Below are 22,736 nucleotides of genomic sequence, written 5' to 3' on the forward strand. Positions count from 1 at the left end.
CCTAGAACTAGAGCATTCGGGATGACTGTATCATCTATGAGCCGCCAGCCCATCCCCTCAAGTCTAGCCATTCGTCTGGATAGGCCCCGATAATGTCTAGCAAACCTATGTGACCTGCAACTAATGTTACCGAATTTTAGAAGCTAGATAGTCATCCTGATTCTGCGAAGGGCTCTGGGTGGGAGTAGATTGATCGACGGAGGCAATATCGGAGGAGGCCGTCTTGTACACAGCATGAGGTAAAATTCCGTCATTAAATCATCTCTCAACCGACCTGGGAAGCATAACATGTTTTGGGGTGGTTTGCTATCATCTTAGCTAATGACCGCCCTTTCCGAGATGGTTCTCCAAGGTGAATGACATCTGTCCCATGTAAGAGCCATTCCAGTCATCGACGTGCAGGTCCGGGAACGGGTTCGCCTCCAGATTTGACTCGAAGCAGGGCCAGCTATCAGACGTCGGTTGTTGTAGGGGTAGAGTGATGGTAGTCTCAGCCGGTACGGCGGTACATGCGACACCCTTCTTCGCCTTGATGTAGGCCTCTGCTATGCGGTACAGGGCCCGACATAATTCATATTGCTTCTTGCAGGATTCCACCAAGCCACTTAGGCGCTCGCTGATCTCCAAGGAGGAGCGCATCAGGTTTAGGTCTTGATCGTCCGAGGTCCTGATGCAGTGGAGAAATGTGATAATGTATGGCGTATATGAGGAATAGAGCTGTGTCCTACTCGAGGATTAGCTGACAGTCTTTGACCTTTGGGACGAGGAAAAGTAGCATACCAGACGGCATAAGTGAATAGAGAGGCATATCCTCCAGAAGCGGACCGGGGGTATGCGGTTGCATGGGCGGTCAAGCCTTTCCTAGCTGCCTCGAAGCATTCCTCCGTGATGGCGCTGGCTGCATTCGAGCTGCTTGCGCCACGATGTATGAGTGTTAGAATGGAATAGTAAACGACCTCGAGCGCATCAAACGTGAACTGAAACAGTTCTACTCGGTATGCGAGGGAATAGTCGACGCTGCGCCATGATTCATACCACGTCGATAGGCGCTTTGCAAGATGGACTGCTATGGCCCGCCTCTCCTCCTCCGTAGAGCGGGATGCTGCAGGAGAATAAAGCTTTTCGTAGATCTTGCATTGTATTCTCCCAAATTCGATGAAGGCGGAGAATGAGGTATCCCAGGGCTTCCTCTCCGGCGTTTGAATGATTTCGAATGGCTCGACATCGACATCAATGTCTTGTATAACTGGCGCTTTTCCTTGTGTGAGGGTCAATCCCCGGTCTGCAAAGTATACGTGCCAGAAGAGTCGTCGTGCCCGCCGCGCTTCTTGGTTCGGTAACGCGGCCAACTTCCCCCTTCGATGATAACCTAATGCTAGGACGTGGCGGGCGGCAGCGGACATGAGGCTCCATTGTAGCGGCAAGTTGCCATCCTGCTGTGCCTTTAGACACTACATGCCCGAAACTCGAGTCAGTTCACATGGTCGACCGTCTCGAAGATACAACACGGACCAGACTCGCGCTTTACTGACCGCTATGGATAATATGAGAGTATGCTCGAATGTAGGTACCGCCATGACTTCATAAGTCTCGACTCCAGCCTTGAAGTTGGAGTTGCACATGGTGTACAGCCGGTTGGCTTCTTCCGGACTGAATTCGGGATTTAACTCGAAATCGATGTCCCTGAGGAGCACCGATAAGAAGCCGTTTAGCAAGGTGACTTCTCCAATCGTCACTGGCTCTACAGAGAAGTACACCCTTCGACAGAGCTCTTCGACTTGAATGCGATTTTCGACTGCGTAGAATAGGAACAAGATGGAGTGATCTGCTTTTGAAGATGGCTTAGCTTCTCGGCTGAGATTGAAAGCCAGCTTGCGGCAACTTACGGCTCACAGTCCGAAGAAGACGAATCACGAAATCGGATGGTGGAAGCTGCAACTCTGCCCCTTTTGTTGAATGAGGCTGGCGAATCTTCCGGTTCGATCGCGATTCTACGGGGGTCTCTTGTCGTTGGCATATCCCTCGTAACGTTGCAAGCTCGTCGATCACGCCCGGGCTCTGCGCCTCTTCAAGTCGAAGTTCCTCTATCTGACTTGCAAGTAGAGTCTGTTGCCTGAATGAAGATTCGCCCTCGTACGAGACATGGTGGTCTTCCCACAGACAGTGATGTGAGACTGCATCATCCTCAATGGTCGGGATCGTATTTGGCGTAGAGATCGATGTCGCCCTATTGGCGTGCTGGTCATTTTGGTTCCTGAGAGATTCTTCGACGGCTTTCAATCTCTCATGCAGTTGATGAATTGTCGGCGCACCAGGACTGTGGCTGCGGCTGAAATGTCAGCTCGAACCCAAAATAACTCGGTTACGGCGCCATTTGTCACCGGTACCTTTCGGCCCTCTCAACTGTTGGCCGCGGTGCAGTGTGTCGCCCTGCCGGGCGGCATGGAATCTTCGATGTGATGCAGTTGGAACATGGAACCTCTCGATTGCAGCGTGTCTAGAACCCTACTCGTCAGCTGGGCGATTGTGAATATTCGAATGCTAAGCGAATGGGAGCGCGGAGGAGATGGCGCGGAACGCGTGCGACGGATCAGGTCCGGAAGGTCTCGGCCGGCTATTGACGACAGGGGACTCGGACATAGAATTATGAATACCTTACGGATCCGACAGTTGTGGCACTAGAGTGGGATACCGGTAGTTAGCATACTCGGCCGCCAGGCGCGCGGATTCCGAAAGTGAAGGCATACAGCTCTAGGAATGACGCTTGTTTTGGGCATATGCGGCTCCGGATCCATGATGTGACGGAAAGCCCACGTCGCCGAATTACAAGTATGAGGATGCCCTTTCGACAAATGCCCTTAGACTACTGGGTCGGGCTGAGATTCCGTACGCCTACAGCTTCCCTTTTCCTTACGGGTTCTTCGAGCCTTTTTGTTTTTGTGAGCCGCGGAATCCGTGGAGCTCGCGGGGACGCACGGGCTTGGATTGGACGAGCAAAAACAGGGGCAGCTGTTTAGACTCTAATAGGTTAAAGCCCGGCCGGTGCAGTTTTGTATGTAAAGAGCGGACTTTCCGCAGACATTAGCAGGGCAGCTCAAACTTTTTAGGAGCGATGTTATGCTAACTGGTCGGAAGCGAGACCGAAATGCAGTGGCGATTTGTCAGTTTGCCAGCTACATCTGGTAGAGACTCGGCGGATAATATCCCATCTCGACCACCAACGCCAAGAAAACAGGCCAGGATATGTACAGTTTCCGTACCGTTGGATCTACACGTACATTGTAATTTTTAGTCCCCTGTTTCAATTTCCGCCAGGCCCATCATCCAAGATGTCAAAGTCATATGAAATCCACAATGCCAATGAGTTGAACAATGAACATCAGTAAGACGGAGTTAACATGTGGCCGAATTCTATCGAAATCGGCAACGGTCCATCGTAATCCTGTGTAAAGGCAAACCTTTCATTGCGAAACGCTTACCTGATCTGGGTTTCTACGTTCTATGAATAGGTTGTGGGTTAGGCGGAGTGCATCAAAATTCTATGTTCCATGTCATCATACGGGCTTTACTGCGAGTTATGTCCGGTCTAGCTCCAACAAGCCCTGCAGGTACATCATAAGCAGACTTGGAGATTCAGAGCATACTGAACTTCGAAAAGCACCTCATGCCCCGACAGTTGTACGTCCGCTAATTATATTGGATTGCATCGAGCGAGTGTCAAACTTCTCTCTTTCCTCTTGGTTATTTTTTCTTCTCGCAAGAATACAAAGATACGACCGTGCGACCAGAGTTGCACCTCTCTTTGGTACCATGAGCAAGTGCTTCTTCTGGCTAAATTCAAGACAGTTCCGTGGGTTCATATTTCGGAAACTGGATCCCGGGGCTATTTTTCGGCAATAGTCATGCAGACTCTGCACTTACCTCTCTATCAAAAACTGACGAAAACGAAAAGCTTCGAGTAAGATACGCACACAAGGAATTCGTCGTGTTCGTCATTTACTTTGAATATACGCAATACTGGGCACTCGATGTGGGCTGCCATAATCATCAAGGTACTCACCGACTATTACCCGCGGCCGCCTCTGCAACGGCAAACACGGCTATGTTTTCGTGCACTTGTGGTAAACTCACAGTGGTCTTGAGTCATAGCATGCATTCAATTCTTAAGTCTTTGAGGCTAAGGATGATAATTACTAATTCGGCATGATTTTCAAGCCCATGAAGTATGAGTTTGGAGCCACTTGGTCGGAGGCAAACTGTAGATGGGTAGCTTAGCTGCCTCTTGAACAGTCATAAATCGGAATGTGTCGGTGCCACTTTAAGGTAGTTATCTGGCAAATATTCACTAGGTGGACCTCTTGATGCTACCTTGATCAACAACAGCTTGAGGTGCGTGTATCTCAATGAGGTTGCATGCAACAATTATAGTACGGTGTACCCGAACCGAGGCACTAGTAGGTCTGCATTCGTAAGAGCCATAGACACTACATTGGCGATGTGGGATGCTCCTGCTGCCTTGGCGCGCGTGTAGTGGGCAAATAGGAAAGTATGCATCGGAACCGTTCAGTTATCAGAGGATCAAGATCGCTCAAGCCTGGCCAGTCTTTGTAGCTTGTATCTATAGGCAACTGACTATCCGTAGATGCAGCTGTCACTTATTTAAGTTCTCGGTCCGGGGACCAAGAAACTGTCGCTATGATCGCATGTGCGTACAACCACCGGGAGATTATTACTGATTCTGTCCTAGGCCGACGCATCAACGTGGGACATGGCAGTATGCTACTAGAATTCAGAGGCATTGGAGGGTCATTTCTATGCCCGCGGATTGTCGGTCTCGCGATATGGGATTTGTCATGATCATGAGTGGAATAAATTTCCCCATTGGGATTTCTCGCCGAGAAAACAACCGTACATAGTGTGCATGTTTAGTGGCTTGATGAGTAATATTAAAGAATATCTAAGTATCTGCGGATAGCGCACCATTTATCCTACACTACACTACGAACGATCCGTACATGGCCCATGATCGCCGAATTCATGACTAGAGAAAGCTAAACGCGATGGCCAAGCCAGCAAAGACAAGCCCAGAGGCCTTGGCAGTGACCGAGGCGACACCATTAGGTGTCTGAGAAGGCGAGCTGCTACTTTGGGCTGATGTCGGAGTAGAAGTAGACCCTGTCGGAGACGTTGAGGCTGTCGCCAACGCACCGGATCTCGTTGCCGTTGCCGAAGCGCTTCCCGAGGGCCCCGCACTGGAGCCTGAGCCCTGCCCACCCCCGTTATCGTTGATGATTGAATCCCAGGACGGGAAAGTTGTGCCGGGACATGCGGCGACGCATTCGTATGTGTTTTTGTAGACACTAGGATCCTCGCTCGTCGTGTTCCTCTCGTCAAAATACTTGTCATTGCAGTTGCGCGCGCACGCGTACGCCGTGCACGGGATGCGATCCATGTCGCCCAGCGTGGACCCTCCGAGCTCCGTCTTGCCCCATTGTCCCGTACCGCCCGAGAAGGAAAAGTCGTTGCTGTATTCGAAGCCCGAGGGCCCGTCCTTGGTCGGATCCGAGTTCCACTCCATCGCGGTGATCTTGAAGTCGGAACCGTCAGGGATCGCGTCGGCGGGGATTTTCACCTTCACGGAGGTGACGTCAATCTTTGTCCCGTTGGCGAGGACGCACACGGGGCCGGTGCCCCATCCCGGTGGAGTGGTTGAGAGGTAGAGGTTGTAGTTGGTAAAACCGGCGTCGAAAGACTTGCTACCGGATGCGATGTCGTTCTGTATGGTGACTTCGACGTCGGTGTCAGCCTTGACCGTGGTCGGTATGCTAATGCGGTCGAACGCCAAGGCACGCGACGCGCCTGCTAGCAAAACGCCCATTGGGCAGAGGAATGTTGATGAGATCATGTTCGATGCGTAGAGAGACTGGTCGTAGATCTGTAGCGAGCGACTGATGGAGAAACGCTGATTGAATAATAGGCGATTATGAAAAGTAAAATTACGATCTGTGAAGACGAGAAAGGAGTTTTTAGAATAGAACGACACGCATCAGAACACGATGTTTGTTGACGATGACTGAGAATTTTCCGAAGGATTCATATTTGCCCCTGATCCTCAGCACCAGCAAACGGGAGCCAATGCGGCCGAGATTGGCTCAGTAGACTAGTACCGATCGATGTTAGCGAGCGGCACAGGCTCGTCATTTCAAGCTTGAATAGGCGGCTAAGACGGTAAATCAGATGCTGCTGCCTGGATTAATCACCACCTTAGCCGAGAAATGCGATGATGGTGCTGTGTGGAAAGCAAAGATGGTGATCATTTGGCCAGGAAAACAAGCTTTGCCATGGCGCTTACATCACGCCTGAAAGCTTACTTTCCAGCCCTCTCGCGGGTGAGTGGGAGTTCAGGGCTAGGTACTCACTATCTAAGGTCAACATCTCATTGATTGTTGCGGATTAGTCCTCTCAATCGCTTCTCATCCAGTATCTCGCCTTCTACCAGTCTAGCCGTCTCTTTCAGTTCGCCATCTGAAAGCTCAAACCGAACAATTGTCGGCACGTTGTTGACGTTCCACTTGGTGCGAAACACATTTGTAGAGACTCTCCACCTGGTTTGCCACTAATATTTAGCTTACTCGCCCCAACAAGTTGTGAAGCTCAAGCTTCCAGCTACTCACTCAGGCCGCTGTCCTACTTCAACGAAGGCCATCTCCGGTGCGCTTGAAGGCGAGAAGGCGGCAATGATGCGAGGGAGTGCAGCTCGGACATCGGGACACCATGACTCTCCCGTATCAGGATGGTCCGACGTAGTGAATGTGATGAAATAGGGGGCTGTGGAATTTGTCGTATACCGTCCTAGGGCGCTCGCATCCTCCGGAAGCTTGAAATCGGAAATAATCGGCATATTCGCGGAAGATGGCCGACACGTTCGATCGAGCTCGGTACCTGCCAGGTATGTTTTCGAACTCTTGAACTACCTAATCATCAGTTTTTGAGAATAATGTTAGGAATACCATCTGCCTAGACAGACTGACAGAGATCAAGCGGACAAATAGACAAGCTGCACGTATATGAACCAGACTCCCAGACATAGGCAACATGACGCGATGCTTATCCACTATTGTGTTTCTGACTAGATCCCGCAATTGCCCCCCACACCGGCCGAGTCTGAGCTGCATCCATCGTGCCGGAACACTAGAAGTTGGACCCGCCGAATACCGGCATGACCGGCAAACGTGATGGCGTTCTGCCGATCTTTGACACAACGAGATGAAGCCAGGAATAACCAGTTTGAGCATGAGTCTAATTGTTGAGAGTCTTTCCAGTATCGATCATGAAAGGTTTAAAGTTAGGAGTTGTCTGCTTTCTTTTAGTCTTGTGAGTCTAGCGGCGCAACAACGATGCGGAACCCATTGCCTCTCCAGAATCCTGTTGGTTCGAGGCTACCTCGATACGTGCAATTTGCCTTCAACTTGGGACTCGAGAAGCATCCGCCTCTCAGTACTCTTCGAACATGGTCCGAGGCATCTAAAGACTCTCGCCCATCATCCCGCCAAGGGTACTGGAAAGCTGGCATCGTCATGTCCTCGCCCCAGAGAGTTGAGCACCATTCCCATACATGCCCCGCCATATCGTGGCAGCCGTACGGCGAGAGCCCCCTTGGGAAGAGACCAACAGCACAGGTCGTATTGAAGCCAGTCTCGTCGCTATTGGCAGTATGTTCCTGCCAATCTGTGCCCCAAGGAAAAGCCAACCCTTCAGTGTCCGTCTCATTTCGGCCACCCTTGGCCGCGCACTCCCACTCTGGCTCTGAAGGAAGCCTCACGTGCTCATTCGAACTGATCTTTTTTTCTTCTCTCCACCTTTCTGTGAGCCATTGACAGTAAGCCCTTGAATCATGCCATGTAAGATCGGTCGCTGGTGCATTTGCTTTCTCCGGGTCCTTGCCACCAGGACTGAGCCATTCGCGGCTAGTTTCCTTCACAAAGGCGGCGTAGTCTCTGTTGACGACAGGATAGACACCGATGCGAAACCTCTCGAGCGAAACTCTACTCAGAGGCTGCGAATTGGGATGACTTTCAGAGCCCATCATGAAGCTTCCGGCGGGAACCTCTGCGAGTTCAGTCAGATCTCGCGGGTCGCCATACTTTGACAGTAGACGACCGGCTTTCTCGCGTTCACCAGCCGAGCAATCTCCGTTCTCGACGATTTCCAGAAGCAGCTTCATAACCTTGCGTTCGACTTCCGCGGATAATGGAAAAAGGCCAGCCACCAGTAAGGCAGCGCGCTTAGCGTCAGCTGGTGTGCCCCCGAGGAGCCCGTCGACAAGGACGCCAGACCTATGTAAGGAGCTGAGACGCGACAAGCAGCTTCTTAGAACATCATCCGAAGCATGAGGCTGATCACGAAAGAGGCCGACAGCGATTTGCGGTGTCAAATCAGCTAGGTGCCGCGCAGCTAGGAGCCGTTGCACCGTCAGGCTTCGCAAGGCAGGATTGGGCTGAAACGCGGTCAACGACATCTCAGTCGGACCGGTGGTCAATGAGCCGTGGAATATCAGCTTGTATGACCTCTCTGCCAGAAGCGATGCAGCATCTGGCTGCGAGTGGGTGAACGAAAGCCACGCATCTAGCAGCTCCTCGGCACAGTTTCCAGAGTGATTGGCTTGAACCGCGAGAGCAAACATGGCCGGGTTCGACGCAGCTTCACCCATGCCAGTTGTTATGAGAGTCGACGGATCCAAATTCAGGTGAGAACGCACTGCCTCCCTTCTTTGACACTCTAGCAAGGGAAGCAACTCGTGTCGGACGACGGCCGGGAAGCTCCAGCGGTCAAGGACATCTGTATCGCCAAGCAAGAGTAGCTTGGTGTAGGTTCGCTCTCGTATTAGGGCCAGTGCTTTTGCCAGAACAGAGATCAGTTCATCCCCTGCGGTCTGGAGATCATCGAGGACGATGAGCAGATGCTCGTGCTGAGAACCAGATGCGCCAAGAAGTTGCGGAATCGTTACATCAGCCAACCGTTTCAGAGACTCGGTACCACTCAGTGAGAAATAGCACGGAGACAATCTGCTGGCACCCCAATTCTCTTCCTTGATATCACCTAGGTCGTTTCGAGGTAGTGGTCGCGCATTGCTGAATCCAGAGGAAGCTAGGCCGTGGCAGAGGTGCTTAGCAAATGTAGTCTTCCCGCTCCCGCTGGGTCCCGTCAAGAGCAAGATCGAGTTGTCGCGGACTAGCTCAAGAACAGAGAAGTGAATCGGATTTTCAGGCTTGTCACCGGCCTTGCGCTTCCGTAGACCTTGGGCGGCTTTGTCTTCGAAAGTGTATCGTGCGAGTAGTGGGATGTAACCTTTCGATAAATCGACAGTCGCACCATTTGGTAAGACTAGGAGTGGCTCGGTGCCATATCTTTTAGCCGCCGCTTGCAGGCTGCTGATGGATACCGAGGTGCTCATTGCAAGCTTGAAAAGTTACATGCATCGATCAAGGAAGTATCGGACTGAAACGTGCAGCGCAGTCGGCGACATCGGCCGACTTATATACCGAGGCGTTATGTGAGTGGATCCGAGTCTTCGGGCCCATTGCGGAGGTTCCGCAGGAAGAACTCCTATCGGGATAACTTCAGAAAGACGGTATCAAGAAGGTTGGCCTCGAATGAGAAGGCCACGCTGATACACCTCATGTGAAGAAGATTCATATCCTCCTGCTCTTGCTCATAAATACATGTAAGCTCAAGTATCACCACAGAAAGATGAATGCTGTTGCAGCCTTCAATGATTTCTACAACGTTCTCTTTTCCTCCTAAAGTTCTGGCTCACTAATCGAGTGTGAGTATTCCCGAATGCCCAATTTGAAGTCCAACATTGTGTCTTGTTGCCCAAATAACGTCAGGATGACCTATATACAGCCATGGAGGATTCTGCTGTAACCTTTTCAGAGTCTTCGCATATGCTTCCGCTCTATCTTCGTACTTAATTTTGTTTCGCGCCTCGTAAAATAGTTCTTGCAACTTGTCATCGTGATAACCAAGCCACCAAGTTGCACGCGACGAACTGGAGATCTTATCATCCAAAACGCGAAACGTGCTGTTTGGGGTTGAGTCAAACAACGCGAGGCTTCCAATCTCTTTTTTGAGTCCAATTTGGCGAGCATATTCTGGTCTATTGGTCTCAACCTTGATTTCGACCTGAAAGCCAACGGCCTCCAAGGATGATGCCACGAATTTCGAGATCTTTTGGGCATGCTCTGGCATGTAAACTGGGGTTCTCAAGACAAGATGTGTGCCTTTGTCGAAATCTTTCAGGAGATCCCTGGCCCTGTCGGGGTCGTAGGGAATGTGTTGCAATTGTGATTCTGGGAAGCCAAGATGATAGGGGCTGACGATTGTAGCGGATGACTTTGCGAACCCATGGTATACTTCCTTTACCAATGCGTCATTGTCCAACGCAAGGTTCACAGCCAGACGTGCGTCTGGTGAAGTAAAGATACCATCCGTGCAGTTGAGATAGTAAATAGCCGATAGGGTGCTTGCCACTCTTCCCCATCGAAATCCAGAGTCGAAATTGAGAAGGTCAAGATTAGCTACCCGCTCCAGATTGAGGGCAGCATCGACCTCTCCAGCACGCAGAAGCCGAAGTCTTTCGGCAGCATTTGGTTCCATCGTCGCTATGATAGTATGAGGTGAGCCATGTCGCGTCGGATTCAGCCGCTGCAAAATGGCTCTACCCGTGCTATCTTTCCGCTCGAACTCGATGACACGGAATGGGCCCGTTCCAAGCACCGGCTTGCCATTCTTGTCGATGCGAGAAGGCCAAAACTCGCAGAAGATACCCTCGATATCCGCGAATGGTTCCGCATTTGTCACCTTTACAGTCCGATCATCCTCGGCAGAGAACTTGGTTTGCGAGAAATAGCGGCTGTAACTCCAGCGCATGCCAAAGTAGTCTCTTGAGTCCAGGAGGCCATTGATGTAAGTGACGATGTCTTGAGCCTTGCAAGGCTCGCCATCATGAAAGCAGGCGTCTTCTCGGATGTGAAACTGCCAGATTCGGGCATCGGGGGACCGCTCCCATCGGTCAAAAAGCCCGGGCTCAACGCGGCCATGGGACTGCCATCGGAGGAGGGGCTCAAAGACTAAACTTTTGAGTGCTGTAACACTATTGTCGTCTGTGACTTGTGTCGGAAGTCGGAAATCGACATTCTCTAAAGAAAGTCGTAGGACTTCTGGCGTCATGATGTAAAGAGTTTGAAGAGCGTCCTCTAATCGTGGAGGTTCTGGTAATTGATTAATAGGATGCCTGCCAGACTGTCTTCAATTCGAACTGACGGTATCAGCACTTTAGCGTTGCCGGGCATGATAAAATACCGGAATGAGTAGAACATCCAAGCTACCTTGCGATCGCGGAGAGAGGAGGAAGTACCCTGTCGGAAGAGCTGTGGATACATGGACAGTCCGGTTGAATTAAATCGCTCCAGGATGCAGCCGGGCATGGATACCGTGCCTTTAATGGACAGAAAATGAGAGTCGACTTATCATCACCTTCCACAAGGCACGACTCAAACGCTCCGACCGATTATCATGTGCCCCTATGTAATCGAAGTATTGCCTTTTGTTCCCAATGCAACATTATTAATGAACAGTTCAGATACTGCGATGTTTCCTCTGAAGGGTTTCTTCGTGAACTGAGGTTGACAGATTGTAAAGTGAGATTTTTCTGGCTTTTCACATCCAAATGAAGTCAATTTCTCTGTGAAATGGTCAGATTTAGTGCAATCAAGTTTGCCGGGAAGTTGTCAAGCACCGGCAAAGATGCCGGACAGCAATTAAGGCGACAGAGCGGAGTGAGATAACGACATGGTGGGGCGGCCAGCCATGACATTGGATTCCTTCTGCTGCAACATCCGAGAACGGCACGACTTCCTTGAGGCACTGTCATTCATTTCGAAAAGCCGCCAGATGGAAGAGATTCTGTCTGCGCGTACATGCAGATTACATCTAAGGCTAGTTTGGAACAAAATCGGGTCCGAAGGAGTCAAGGAGGTGAGCTCGCTCACAGGGATTATAATGGCATCATTCACCAGTAGCAAATCAGGCATAGGAAGTTTTCTAGCTCAAATCAGCCATATCCATGACTTAATTCAATGCGGTTAGGTGCTTCGGAAAAAATCGTTTCTCTTGGGGAAGCCAAAGTATATAGCGATCTGAAGTCGACCGAACATCAGCGTCTAACCAGATTGCTGGGACGAGCGTGCAGAATCGTTTTCTCTAGGTACCAATCACTGACCGACATGTCGGATATCAAGTCCGCTGCCCCTGTGGAAGTGGCAGAAACCACTTCGGATTTGGACAAGAACGCCAAAGACACGACCCCAGAAAACACCGCAGAGGCAATCCCCGAGAAAACCCCCTCCCGATGGCGCAAGATTGTCGGTCTTGTATGGGACTCTGTTGATGGAGATCCAGAGTACCGGAAATACGTTCAAAGGCTCGATACTTTCTTCTTGTGAGTCCAATCTCTTGCCATGTGTGGTGCGGCTTTGCTCTCCCAGAACTAACAAGTTCCTTCTATTCACCAGTCCTACTGTTTGTTTTGGCTACTTCATAAAGTACCTTGATCAAACAAATTACAGTAAGCCAAACTTATTAGCTTGTGAAGTTGAGGATTACTGACCCTGATCTTCAGGCAATGCGTTCATCAGTGGCATGCAGACTGACCTGGGCCTCTACGGAAATGAGCGCAACTGGCTGAACACCTGGTTCAGTTTAGGCATCATGGTCGGCAGTGTCCCAGCTCAAATGTCACAACTCAGTTTCATCCGACCCTCGATTCTTATTCCATCGTGCGAGGTCATCTGGTCGCTGCTTGTTATCGGCATGGGGTTTGCCAAGAATATCAAGACGGTAAGTACAAGCCATAGAAGATAGCATGGCCCATATCACTAACTTTCGGTACGAGATGTACGCTTTGCGTTTCTTTATCGGTCTGTTCGAGGCTTGTGCTTTCCCGGGATACATCGCCATGCTGGGTGGCTGGTACGGCCCAAAGGAGCTCACTAAGCGCTTAGCTATACTCCTGCAAGTTGAATCCATTGCCAGTATGTTCAGCGGTTATTTGCAAGCAGGACTATACACCAGCATGGATGGTCGTCATGGGATTGCAGGGTGGAGATGGCTGTTCATCATGGACGCCATCATCTCGCTTCCAATTGCGTTCTGGGGCTTCTTTGGATTGCCTGATCTGCCGCATAACACGAAAGCATTCTACTGGTCAGCTGAAGTATGTACTCCACGTCACTATTGTAAATGAACATGCCTGACTCACTCTTCGTAGCATGTCAAACATGGTATCGATAGGATTGAGAAGTTCGGGCAGAAGGCTCAGCAAAAGTTGACATGGAAGGAAGCCAAACGCATCTACCTCGGTTGGGAGATCTGGGTATTTGTTGTACCGTACACGTAAGTTATACTCCCGAAGAAGTACAACTGCGTCGCATCCTACTCACATAACTTGGCAGTATGGTCGCGGCGTGTCACACAGCCACCAGCTATTTCAACCTCTGGCTGAAGTCTGCTGGCTACAGCGTTGTAGATGCAAACATCTACCCTACTGGCGGCAGTGCTTTGAACATCGTTGCCACAGTCATCTGGGGTATAATCGCAGACCGAACCGGACAGAACTATACAATGATTGTCATTGTTCAAGCCCTGATGATACTGTCCAACATCTTGCTTTCTGTGTGGTATATCCCCAAGGGGGCCTTGATGTTTGCGTACTACCTTTCGTATGCTGGATCCGCGGCAACTCCAGTCCTCATCGTGAGTACCCCACAGAAACCACTTGAACGACAGACTCTGACACAAAGTAAAGAGCTGGGCCAATCGACTTAACGCGGGAGATCCGAGTCTCAGACAACTGCTTGTGGCCACCGCAAATGTTGTTTCCTACGCTTGGGTTCTTTGGGTACCCTGTGAGTTGAAGCCGCTAGCCGGAATTTACCACTCAAGTCTTTTGTGCTAACAAATTCCTAGTGGTTCTATTTCCTACCTATGATGCGCCGAAGTACAAGTACGGTTATCAAATCCTCATACTTTTCGGAGGCCTTGCTATCATTAGCGTTTCACTTATGTGGTATATGTACAGACGAAGAGAGTAAGTTGGTTCCGATCTCACAATGGTCTCTGAAAAAGAGTGGAGGCTGAAAATCTCAACAGTCAGAAGCGCAATCAGCAAGAAAATCAAGGCACTGAAGCTGGCTCAGAGAGACCAGATGAACTGTAGCTTAGCGGATCTTGTTAGACGCGCATAGCTTCTGTGTGATTACCGCGGGGTTCACACTCTGTAAAGGGAACGTTGGAATTTGAGTGGCTGAAGCCATTCCTCAAAGTAATTTCTGTCGACACAGGACAGCCTCAAAGCAGATTTCCATCACAATTATTAGGCATAAGCCGCAATAGTCGGACCTCATGTGTCTTTTCATAGGTATCAAGAGACTCTTCGGGGATGCCTTTGGATGGACCCCTGACGAGTGATGATGACTGGTGGCCATCATCGTTTGACGACGTCAGGCAACTCAAGCTGTCGAGGGCTCAACAGGCGCCTGAGTTGAATTTCCTGGCTTCCGACCAGAAACGACATATCTAGCAGTTTGAGTCAGTAATAGCGCTGAGAGCAAATTTCCACATGATTTCCGTCGCAACGAGAAAACTTACACAGGCCACCAAACATGGATCCTCGGATCACGCATCTCCTTTCTTGCTTGCGAGCACAGAACAATGACCTCCTCCTTTGACCAGCCCTTGATGTTGGTCAAGATACCGAGAGCTGCTGTCTCAAGGAAGTAGTCAAGATTGGCTAGCCCCCATCCGCCAATATCCTTCATCGTCTTGTCTCGTGGCCAAGTGTTGGTTGGCCATTTATAAATGGTCTCTCGGACATCTACAAAGCCGCGATCGATGAGAAGCTGCTTCCACTTGAGTGGAAGCTTGAGAGTCCGATTGATCTTTTCCATAGCGTCAACCACCTCATCGGCCCACTGCGCCAAGTAGCTGTTCTCAGGTAGTGTGTTGTCGTCGGTCCGAGCTTCCATGCAGACATCTTGTGCTTCGAACCAGCCGCCGGGTTCGAGTTGGCTATATCATCAGGCGTTAGAATAGCGGGCTTGCCATTGGGATGGAGATATTTAGGGACGATCTACTTGTAAATGCTGTCAACTAGCTTGGCTGGGTCCAGAATGCTGCCGCTCAAAGTCCTAGAAAAGATGAAGTCGAATTGTTTTGACCATGTCCATGGCTTCTCCAGGTCATCTATCTCAAAAGAGCAGTTGGGAGGCATACTTGAAGATTATCAGCGGTCATGACCTCGACAGTGAGTGGCAGCTTCAAGCATATGTGGCGTCACTTACAAGTCAGGCTGCACTGGACTGATATCCACCCCGATCACTTCAGACTCGGGATGCTCCTCCGCTAATCGACCGTTAGTCAGGCTAATCATATGTACCATGCGCACATGACTGACCATATTCCAGAGCCCAGATTCCGGTTCCCGTTCCGAGGTCCAGGACTCTGTTAGCACCGTAAGACTTTGGACATGTGCAAAGGCGCCCTCTGAACGTCCTCATGAAGAGCTCGTGCTGTAGATCCAAACGCTCTTGTTCAACCTATTAATGTCTCATCAGCTATATGACATACATTTTTACCTCTATACATTGTGGCGGTCTCAACTTACGTTATCATGGGGAAAGTAGTATTCTGCGCACGTATCAGGCCAGGCTCAATCTCATAGCTGTTAGATATGCAATACAGAGACTTACTGCCTCGGGAATGAGAGTGATAGAGACGTCCATTCTCATCTTCAAAATTAAGGATGGATGAGCGAATGGAAGTGAGAGAATCGCGGATTGACTAGAGTGAGACATGGTAAGCATAACTACTATTAACTCGTACCCTGAAATGAGGCTCTGTCGCGAATCATGTTCTCTCATTAAAACGGTTGCGGTATAACTATACTGGGCAACGTACGACATTGATGGCGGAGTCTGTTTCTCCGTCGTCAGCATCCTAATCGCCGCATCGCAAATTAGCAAAGAGTTGCCCGTTCTGTCCGGTTCGGGGCTCGCTGTGTAAAAAGCGTACAATGATACCCGTTGCCGGGTTCGCCCCATCCTCAGCATCAATCTCGGCATGGCCTGGAGAAGCAACGGTTTCGCCCACCGGGGCTGAGCGCGTCTCATCTCCCGGAGTCGCCATTACGAATTCTTTCAAAGTGTCAGTCAACTTTGGTGAGGGGTTTGATGTGAGAAACCGTGGGGTTACAGATTAGATCGTCTGAGGTCTAGGTATTTAATCCGCCGAAGCTCAACCCCAACTTCTAAGGACCAAGGGGCCAGACCCAACCCCCCATCCCCCCTTCAAAACCATGCCGGGGACACCGGGCGGTGCAGCAGTGTGCATGGATCAGAGGGTGGCAGCTTGAAGAATTTCGACGGACCTATCCCAAAGGAACCTCGGGTTGTGGAGAATCTTCAGTGGTTTATCCAACCAGACTTGGAGTTGGGGTGCTGGGGACGACTCAGTTCCACCAGCTAGCAATACTGCCAAGGGGCTTGACACGTGCCATCCCTCATGGGGTTCATGAGCAGTGGGCATATCGCCCAGTGATGGACCTCTGAGAGAAGCGATACCAGACTAGGTCCCCGGACGTGTCGGTGTAGAGCGTCCCGTGAACCGGGTACCGTCACGCCACATAGGCTCTCTTTCCCTGGAAGATTGCGTGCAGGAATTTCTGCAAATCGATAACGGTGATCGTCGCTGAAAGATATCATGACGCATGATTTGACGCCAGCATCAGCAACGTTACAGGCTCAACGTTCCCTCCCTTGCCTACATGCTATTCAGGTAAGGTGCTAATCTCGTAGCACTGGAGCGTTGCTGAGTGGAAAGAGTGGAATTACCCATTCATTCGCAATTTCGGTTTTAAACTCTGGACTTTTATGATAAAGTACGGAGTACTTACTTCATAGAGGGGAAAGACCACAGCACCGCAGCGCTCAGACACCAGGGACCCCTCCTATGAAAGTTCAATGCTTTTTCGGCACCGAAGTTCTTGGGTTACAGTGCATGCACTTCCATGAGACTGACGCGCGGACTTGATACTTGTTGCGATGTTACAACGGTCCTTATCCACACAATAACCTCCACAAGAGTCGGTGTGTCGGGTTTGAGCCGCCTTGATTTCCAGTGGTGGTAGCCCTTGTCTGTCAGCGAAAGCGGACGCAATGTCAGCCACAAGCGAAGCGTTGTAAATAGCGGCCGGGCCGTGCCGTAAGCCGCTGTTAAACGAGTGATCTGAGTTTTGAACCAGTTTTTGACCGGGGTTCCGAATGCTTCAGGCTTCATCATGATGAACAAGCGAAGCATTTGAAGACCCGTGCTCCAGTGTGCCGTCTTAGTTGATAGGAAAGATATCAGAATCTGCTCGTTAAGAGAACGGATTTTCTTTGTGAGTACTGGTACCCTTAAAGATGGCGAAATGACAGGGTTAGACCTCCTGTGGAACGTGATGTGATATTTTGACAGCAATTGATAAACACAGCCCAACACCTCTACCTCTAAATGCGCGCAATGTCTTATCTATGCTGACTATAATCCGTTTCATGCGAACATACTCTTGGGGAGGATCTATTTATTCTCAAAGCGCTGCGCGAGTCTTGGCACCCTTCACTTTTGAGTACATCTCTTCTTCAAATGCCTTAATGTACGGTCGGATTCCCTCCTCTGCCGCAGGGAGCATTTGTGTCGCAAAGAAGCCACAAAGCCCAGCTTGGCGATCGATCCACTGCTAGAAGTTAGAACAAAGTCTGTTTAAAGCAGGGTGCGTGGGAGGAGAGAAGACTTACCCAGAAAACGTTTGATGCACCACTCCACATCAGAGTTGCGTTCCGCCGGTATGGGTGACTGTGTCCATCCACAAGCAGACCTCCAAGGCCCCAGTCATACTCGCCCGTCACAGGGAAGTGACCAACTGCCCACTCTGGCTCTTCCATCGCCTTCAACAGGCTGCTCTTAGCCTGTGATGATAGCTGGGGCTTGAACATTTCGGAAGTCATTGTTGGACTCAGTAGCTTTCCGTCGTCAACCAGCAGCGAATGCAAAACTCTCATGACATCGGGGGCCGATCCATAAGACCCTTGTCCGCCAAGACAGTCGGTGACTCCATGATTCAACTCCCTTCCGCGATGGAGGATAATCTTCCCTGTGTCCCTGTCCCGGGTGTTCATTCCCCAAAGTTTTGATCTGACAGACTCAACATTGAACGTGAAACTTGATGCGCCAACCGGGTCCCAGATATTTTCGCGCATATACTGCTCAAGCGACTTCCCAGACACATTCTCAATCAGCTTCCCCATCCAATCTGAGCTGCAACTGTAGGCCCAGTCTTCTCCCGGCTCATAGTTCAGGGGGTACCCGAAGCGCTCCTCGACGGTAGACCCGCGAGTTGGTTTGAGGCCGTGGAAGGACTGCCAGTCTCGCGTCGCATCGCTGAGGAAGTCGTAGCTGTTGCCGGCGCTGTGCGTAAGAAGGTGTCGCAGAGTGATGGGCTTCTGGCGCTGTACCTCAATGGGCTTGCCGGAATCCGTGAAGCCGGTCAAGACGGGTTTCTGTGCTAAAGTCGGAACGTGTTTGGCCACATCCCCGTCGAGTGTTAGAATACCACGTTCTACGAGCTGCAAGGCAGCGATCGTCGTGAAAAGCTTTGTGACGGAGGCAAGAGTAAGGATATTATCATCTGACAAAGGTGTTGCGCTTTTCAGGTTGTCTCCATACACATGCGAGTATTGAAAGATGCCTGTTCGTGTTTATTAGCATCCCTTGAGGGTGAGGCCAGCTCTAACCTTAGGGGAAGTCAAATTACCAGACTTGTCTCGAGCATGAAGTATGACGCCGGGGATATCACGATCCCGCACAGCGGTGTCGATACGCTCTTCGAAAGAACCCATATCTGAGAACTTGAATAACACACTTTGTCAACAGGTCTTGACGTGTAAACAAAAGCCTCTTGGTGAGAAACAGGAAAGACTGAAACCTTAAACGGGCTGAAACAATTGGATGGGACTTGGGGATACATGAGCAACTTTTCATTAGTCATCCGAGGTTAATGCCGATCCCCCGCAGGTGCATGACAACATCCCGAGGTAACCGATCTCGAGCATGACCCGCCGCAGGATAGCAATAATTCCGCGGAGAAAAAGAAAACACCAAATTTCAGACCCCGGCCTTAATTTCAAAATATTGAGGCGCCCCTTTCTACTGTGAACAGAATGACTGTTCTGGACTCCCGACATCGAATTTGCTGCTCTCTTCAATTTGACCTCGCAAGTGCAACCTCTGACGCTAAATTTCGAATATGACATGACAGAAACACCAACATGGTAAAATGCTTCTTTGAACAGCTGAAGCTTGAAAGAGTTCTGAACTGGCTCTACACAATGACAAAGTCTTGAAAGGGTAGGTAGCCTTCAAGACCCTCCACAGCATACTCTTCTCCCCTGGCGTCAACTCCGACTTGCTCAGCCTTCAACCTCCCTTTGAGACTGTCAATCGGCTTCAGAAGCTCGCCATCCATGATACCGTGCACATAGCAATCGCCGATGATCTGGAACTCGTCTGCACTGCCTGACTCAATATCATTGAGGATTTTTCGCAAGACGAATGGTGTCCTCAAACCCTCAAGGAGTACCACGTAATCCTCAACCTGGGCATTCCACGGAACAGTGCCCATGTAATGATGGTCCAGAGACTTTGTCTTATATACTGCCCTACTGGGATTCTCTTCCAAGATGACCGCATCTTTTGCAATATCTTCTGCATTTTTGTCATCCCTTGTACCGATCATCGCAAATCGTCGCCCTCGTTGAGCTTCTTGAAAAGGGACAGTGAAGGGGACCATGCGTTTCTGGAGGTCTGCCTCGACGTCGACGTCAAAATCAAGCAGCCATTTGAATATCGCCGTCTGGTGCACGCGAATACCTGGCGCGTGCTCGTCATTCTCTTCATTCGGTCCTTGAGCGTAGAAGCGCCGGAAGGCGTCCACACCTGCGAAGAATTCTTTCGATGTCGATACTAGCTCGGGAGAGTTATTGCCTTCCTTTCCGGTGACAACAAACTTGGCGTCTTCTGTCCCTGCTTTCTCTTCTTTATCTCTTGGTCCAATTCTTTCGCCCCGCCATGATCGATCCATCGCTAGGGTTCTCACAAGCGCGTCATCAAGAGCCTCGTCGATATATCGCTCTTTAAGGTCGTCTTGAGTCGCAATAGTCGCAAAGGTGAGGATGAAGTTTCGAGAATCTTCGTCATTGAACGCTGGAATTTCGAGATCTGGAGCGCTCTCGAAAATGTTGAACATGTGATCAGTCTGATTATGGGTGTAATATTTCCATGATGGCCCCACGAAATTGACTCGATCTAGAATCATGCCTCGTAGAGTCAGTCTTGGAGCTTCTCCCGGGGCCGATATTGATATCATGGGAGACGTGTTGGGCATGCAGTGATACAGCTGAGTGGATAAAGTCGAACGTGACTGAACTGTCCAATCAGGCACCCAGGAAGGAAGGTTTGGGACACCTTGATTGATGCCGGCGTGGTGTAGAAGGTCAATGCCGCGACCAGCTTCGATCATAAGTCTCGCCACCTCAGTGAAGACTCTGTCTGGCGTATTGTTTGACGAGTAGTCGGGAACAATGGACTGAGCGACAGGGTCGTCAGTGAGTCCAAGAAGTCCATACACTTTGTCTCTCGCATCCGTCGCCAGGTTATTCCTCGTCAGACAAAGCAACTCAAGGAGATTGAGAGGAGAGCCACTTTCCACAGGCTCATCCTCCACATTCCTAGTGTCATCAACTGTTTGAGATGTCTCGAATCCTTGCCTGCGGTCTCGTAGCAACTTGAAGGAGCTTACGGGACTCAAATGCATAATCATACTGAAAACTTCAGCATACATGCCGATCCGAAGTGGCCTTGGAAGGCCATGAATTCTCGCAAGGTCCCAGAAATCCGTGATTGCTTCCAGGCTGATCGCTGCTGTGCCGTAGAGCACGACAACTTTTGGTGCCAGAATGACCTCCTGCAGGATCCATGTGCGGAAGTACCAATCAGTCACCCAGAAACGAACCAACTTGTTCCACGTCTCCCGGCCCTCTTCCGTTTCCGTATCTGGGAGACCGACCTTGTCCCATTCTATGTCCGACATGATGCTGTCTCGGCGTTGGTCTTCCCAGATGCGAGTCATGAAAGTCATGATACTGATGGCACCTTGGACACTTTCGGTGCTGTAGGCATCATCCACAGGCTCCAGGGTGAAGTCCGATAGCCCATATGGTTTCTCAGATTCTGCCGTGACTTCATCTTTGACTGAGTCATCCATGCCGAAGCTCATCATGTCCTGAACTCCCAGACCTCCCATACGGTCTTCCAATGTGGTTTCCTCCCTGTTGTTGACGTCTTCTGGCTTGCGGCGCTCATATTGGTAGTGACCAGGGTGAGCAAGAACCAGCTTTGCACCTTTATAGATATTTCCCATCAGCAGAACCTGTTGACTTCGTTCTACAATGTTGTCCTGATTGATGCAAATACCATCGGCCCAGAACCACGTGGTGGGGTGCCTGTTGAGGCAAGTTCGTAGCGCATGGTAGAGATTCTGCGTTACAGAGATCATCTTCCCGTTGCAGTTCACCGCGAGAAATCGCTCGGGGGTTCCCCAAACATACGAGAGACAAAAATAAGGGGGAGCATCGTCCAGGTAAAAGGTTTCGACCCGCAGTTCGCGTATAATGCCATCCTCGTCAGCGGCACCCAGTCTCAGAAGGCGAATTCGTCGAAGCTCAGGGTCTAACGGCTCATATTCAAAAGGTATCTCTGTGTCCTCGAACATGACATCCGGTTTATTTGACTCTGCGCTGGGGTCGTGCATTTACTCATCTCCTGGCGCCTGGGTATTGTCCAGTTTTCCAGCGTATGCGTACGTGACGTTCGGATCGTCGCTCACTGCGAACGGCGATGAACTCAGTGATGCCGTAGCGGGATCGATTCCGTTTTTGCGGGCTAGGTATAGTCGCAGTGCTTCTGATGACCCAGCCGCTAGCTGGTCAATAGCAATTTGCAGCTCGTAGGCGTCAGGGTCGTTGTACACATCGTGCGTTGGAGTTTGAGGACGAGACATAGTGGGACGTCGTTTGGTGTCTGTGAACTGAAGTTGGACCGATTAAACACTCTTGTTGACACGCGTCTCAAGTTTTGTCATGAAGAAACATCGAATTTTCTGGTTTATTGTCGTTGCAACTTGATACTAGGCAACAGTCCAGCTCAGTTGTGGAGGCTGAGTTACCTGTAGCGAATGTGGTGTCGACAAATCATCCTCGAGCGTGCTTCGGCAGAGCTTGCCGGAGGGGTTGCCTGACATAAGCATAGGTGTAATCATTGGCCTGAGGCCCTGCGCACCAGCTCATACTTGAGAAAGATTAAAGTTATTGTAGGACAAGCCAAAGGCTGAGTGATTGAGCGATGAAATCATTTGATGTGGTGAGACACTTCGCATGTGCCATTGCCCGGCGTTGCATGAGTCACTTTACCTTGGGGAAGACATGAAATACAGGGTATCACTCGACTTACACCGAGTGGCAAGTCAATGATCAATTGGGAATGACGGCCTGTCGACAAAGAAGACGGGTCAATCTCTACAGTAT

General features: G+C 50.3%; 8 protein-coding genes across 8 annotated transcripts; 1 reads left to right on the forward strand and 7 right to left on the reverse strand.

The window, feature by feature from the left end:
• Nucleotides 1-318: 318 nt before the first annotated feature.
• CTAM01_14276 (uncharacterized protein) lies at nt 319-2,863 on the reverse strand (the record flags this gene model as incomplete). Its single annotated transcript, XM_060530277.1, has 6 exons — nt 319-724; nt 781-1,451; nt 1,533-1,825; nt 1,887-2,317; nt 2,655-2,678; nt 2,748-2,863. Coding segments are annotated over 6 exons (1,941 nt in total), but the record flags the coding sequence as incomplete, so codon positions are not given.
• A 2,178-nt stretch (nt 2,864-5,041) lies between these two features.
• Nucleotides 5,042-5,878, reverse strand: CTAM01_14277 (uncharacterized protein; the record flags this gene model as incomplete). Its single annotated transcript, XM_060530278.1, has 1 exon — nt 5,042-5,878. The coding sequence occupies one exon, from the start codon at nt 5,876-5,878 to the stop codon at nt 5,042-5,044; it is 837 nt and encodes a 278-aa protein (XP_060375112.1).
• A 558-nt stretch (nt 5,879-6,436) lies between these two features.
• CTAM01_14278 (uncharacterized protein) lies at nt 6,437-6,901 on the reverse strand (the record flags this gene model as incomplete). The annotated part of the gene is made up of 2 exons (XM_060530279.1): nt 6,437-6,605; nt 6,675-6,901. The coding sequence occupies 2 exons, from the start codon at nt 6,899-6,901 to the stop codon at nt 6,437-6,439; spliced, it is 396 nt and encodes a 131-aa protein (XP_060375113.1).
• Nucleotides 6,902-7,366: 465 nt separating this feature from the next.
• On the reverse strand, nt 7,367-11,232 carry CTAM01_14279 (serine/threonine protein kinase; the record flags this gene model as incomplete). Its single annotated transcript, XM_060530280.1, has 2 exons — nt 7,367-9,449; nt 9,971-11,232. 2 exons carry the CDS (start codon nt 11,230-11,232, stop codon nt 7,367-7,369), a joined length of 3,345 nt encoding a protein of 1,114 aa, XP_060375114.1.
• A 1,055-nt stretch (nt 11,233-12,287) lies between these two features.
• Nucleotides 12,288-14,278, forward strand: CTAM01_14280 (pantothenate transporter liz1; the record flags this gene model as incomplete). Its single annotated transcript, XM_060530281.1, has 9 exons — nt 12,288-12,502; nt 12,576-12,628; nt 12,683-12,900; nt 12,956-13,276; nt 13,331-13,455; nt 13,515-13,815; nt 13,868-13,967; nt 14,029-14,149; nt 14,212-14,278. The coding sequence occupies 9 exons, from the start codon at nt 12,288-12,290 to the stop codon at nt 14,276-14,278; spliced, it is 1,521 nt and encodes a 506-aa protein (XP_060375115.1).
• A 292-nt stretch (nt 14,279-14,570) lies between these two features.
• CTAM01_14281 (TAM domain methyltransferase) lies at nt 14,571-16,245 on the reverse strand (the record flags this gene model as incomplete). The annotated part of the gene is made up of 9 exons (XM_060530282.1): nt 14,571-14,637; nt 14,710-15,129; nt 15,195-15,332; nt 15,402-15,462; nt 15,515-15,656; nt 15,725-15,747; nt 15,810-15,900; nt 16,018-16,056; nt 16,132-16,245. The coding sequence occupies 9 exons, from the start codon at nt 16,243-16,245 to the stop codon at nt 14,571-14,573; spliced, it is 1,095 nt and encodes a 364-aa protein (XP_060375116.1).
• Nucleotides 16,246-17,686: 1,441 nt separating this feature from the next.
• CTAM01_14282 (beta-lactamase) lies at nt 17,687-18,995 on the reverse strand (the record flags this gene model as incomplete). The annotated part of the gene is made up of 3 exons (XM_060530283.1): nt 17,687-17,833; nt 17,895-18,844; nt 18,911-18,995. 3 exons carry the CDS (start codon nt 18,993-18,995, stop codon nt 17,687-17,689), a joined length of 1,182 nt encoding a protein of 393 aa, XP_060375117.1.
• Nucleotides 18,996-19,477: 482 nt separating this feature from the next.
• Nucleotides 19,478-22,213, reverse strand: CTAM01_14283 (uncharacterized protein; the record flags this gene model as incomplete). The annotated part of the gene is made up of 2 exons (XM_060530284.1): nt 19,478-21,950; nt 22,017-22,213. 2 exons carry the CDS (start codon nt 22,211-22,213, stop codon nt 19,478-19,480), a joined length of 2,670 nt encoding a protein of 889 aa, XP_060375118.1.
• Nucleotides 22,214-22,736: the final 523 nt, after the last annotated feature.

The sequence above is a fragment of the Colletotrichum tamarilloi genome (genome assembly GCF_030869305.1).
Source record: "Colletotrichum tamarilloi strain Tom-12 chromosome Unknown Scaffold_118.1, whole genome shotgun sequence".
Lineage (NCBI taxonomy): Eukaryota > Fungi > Ascomycota > Sordariomycetes > Glomerellales > Glomerellaceae > Colletotrichum > Colletotrichum tamarilloi.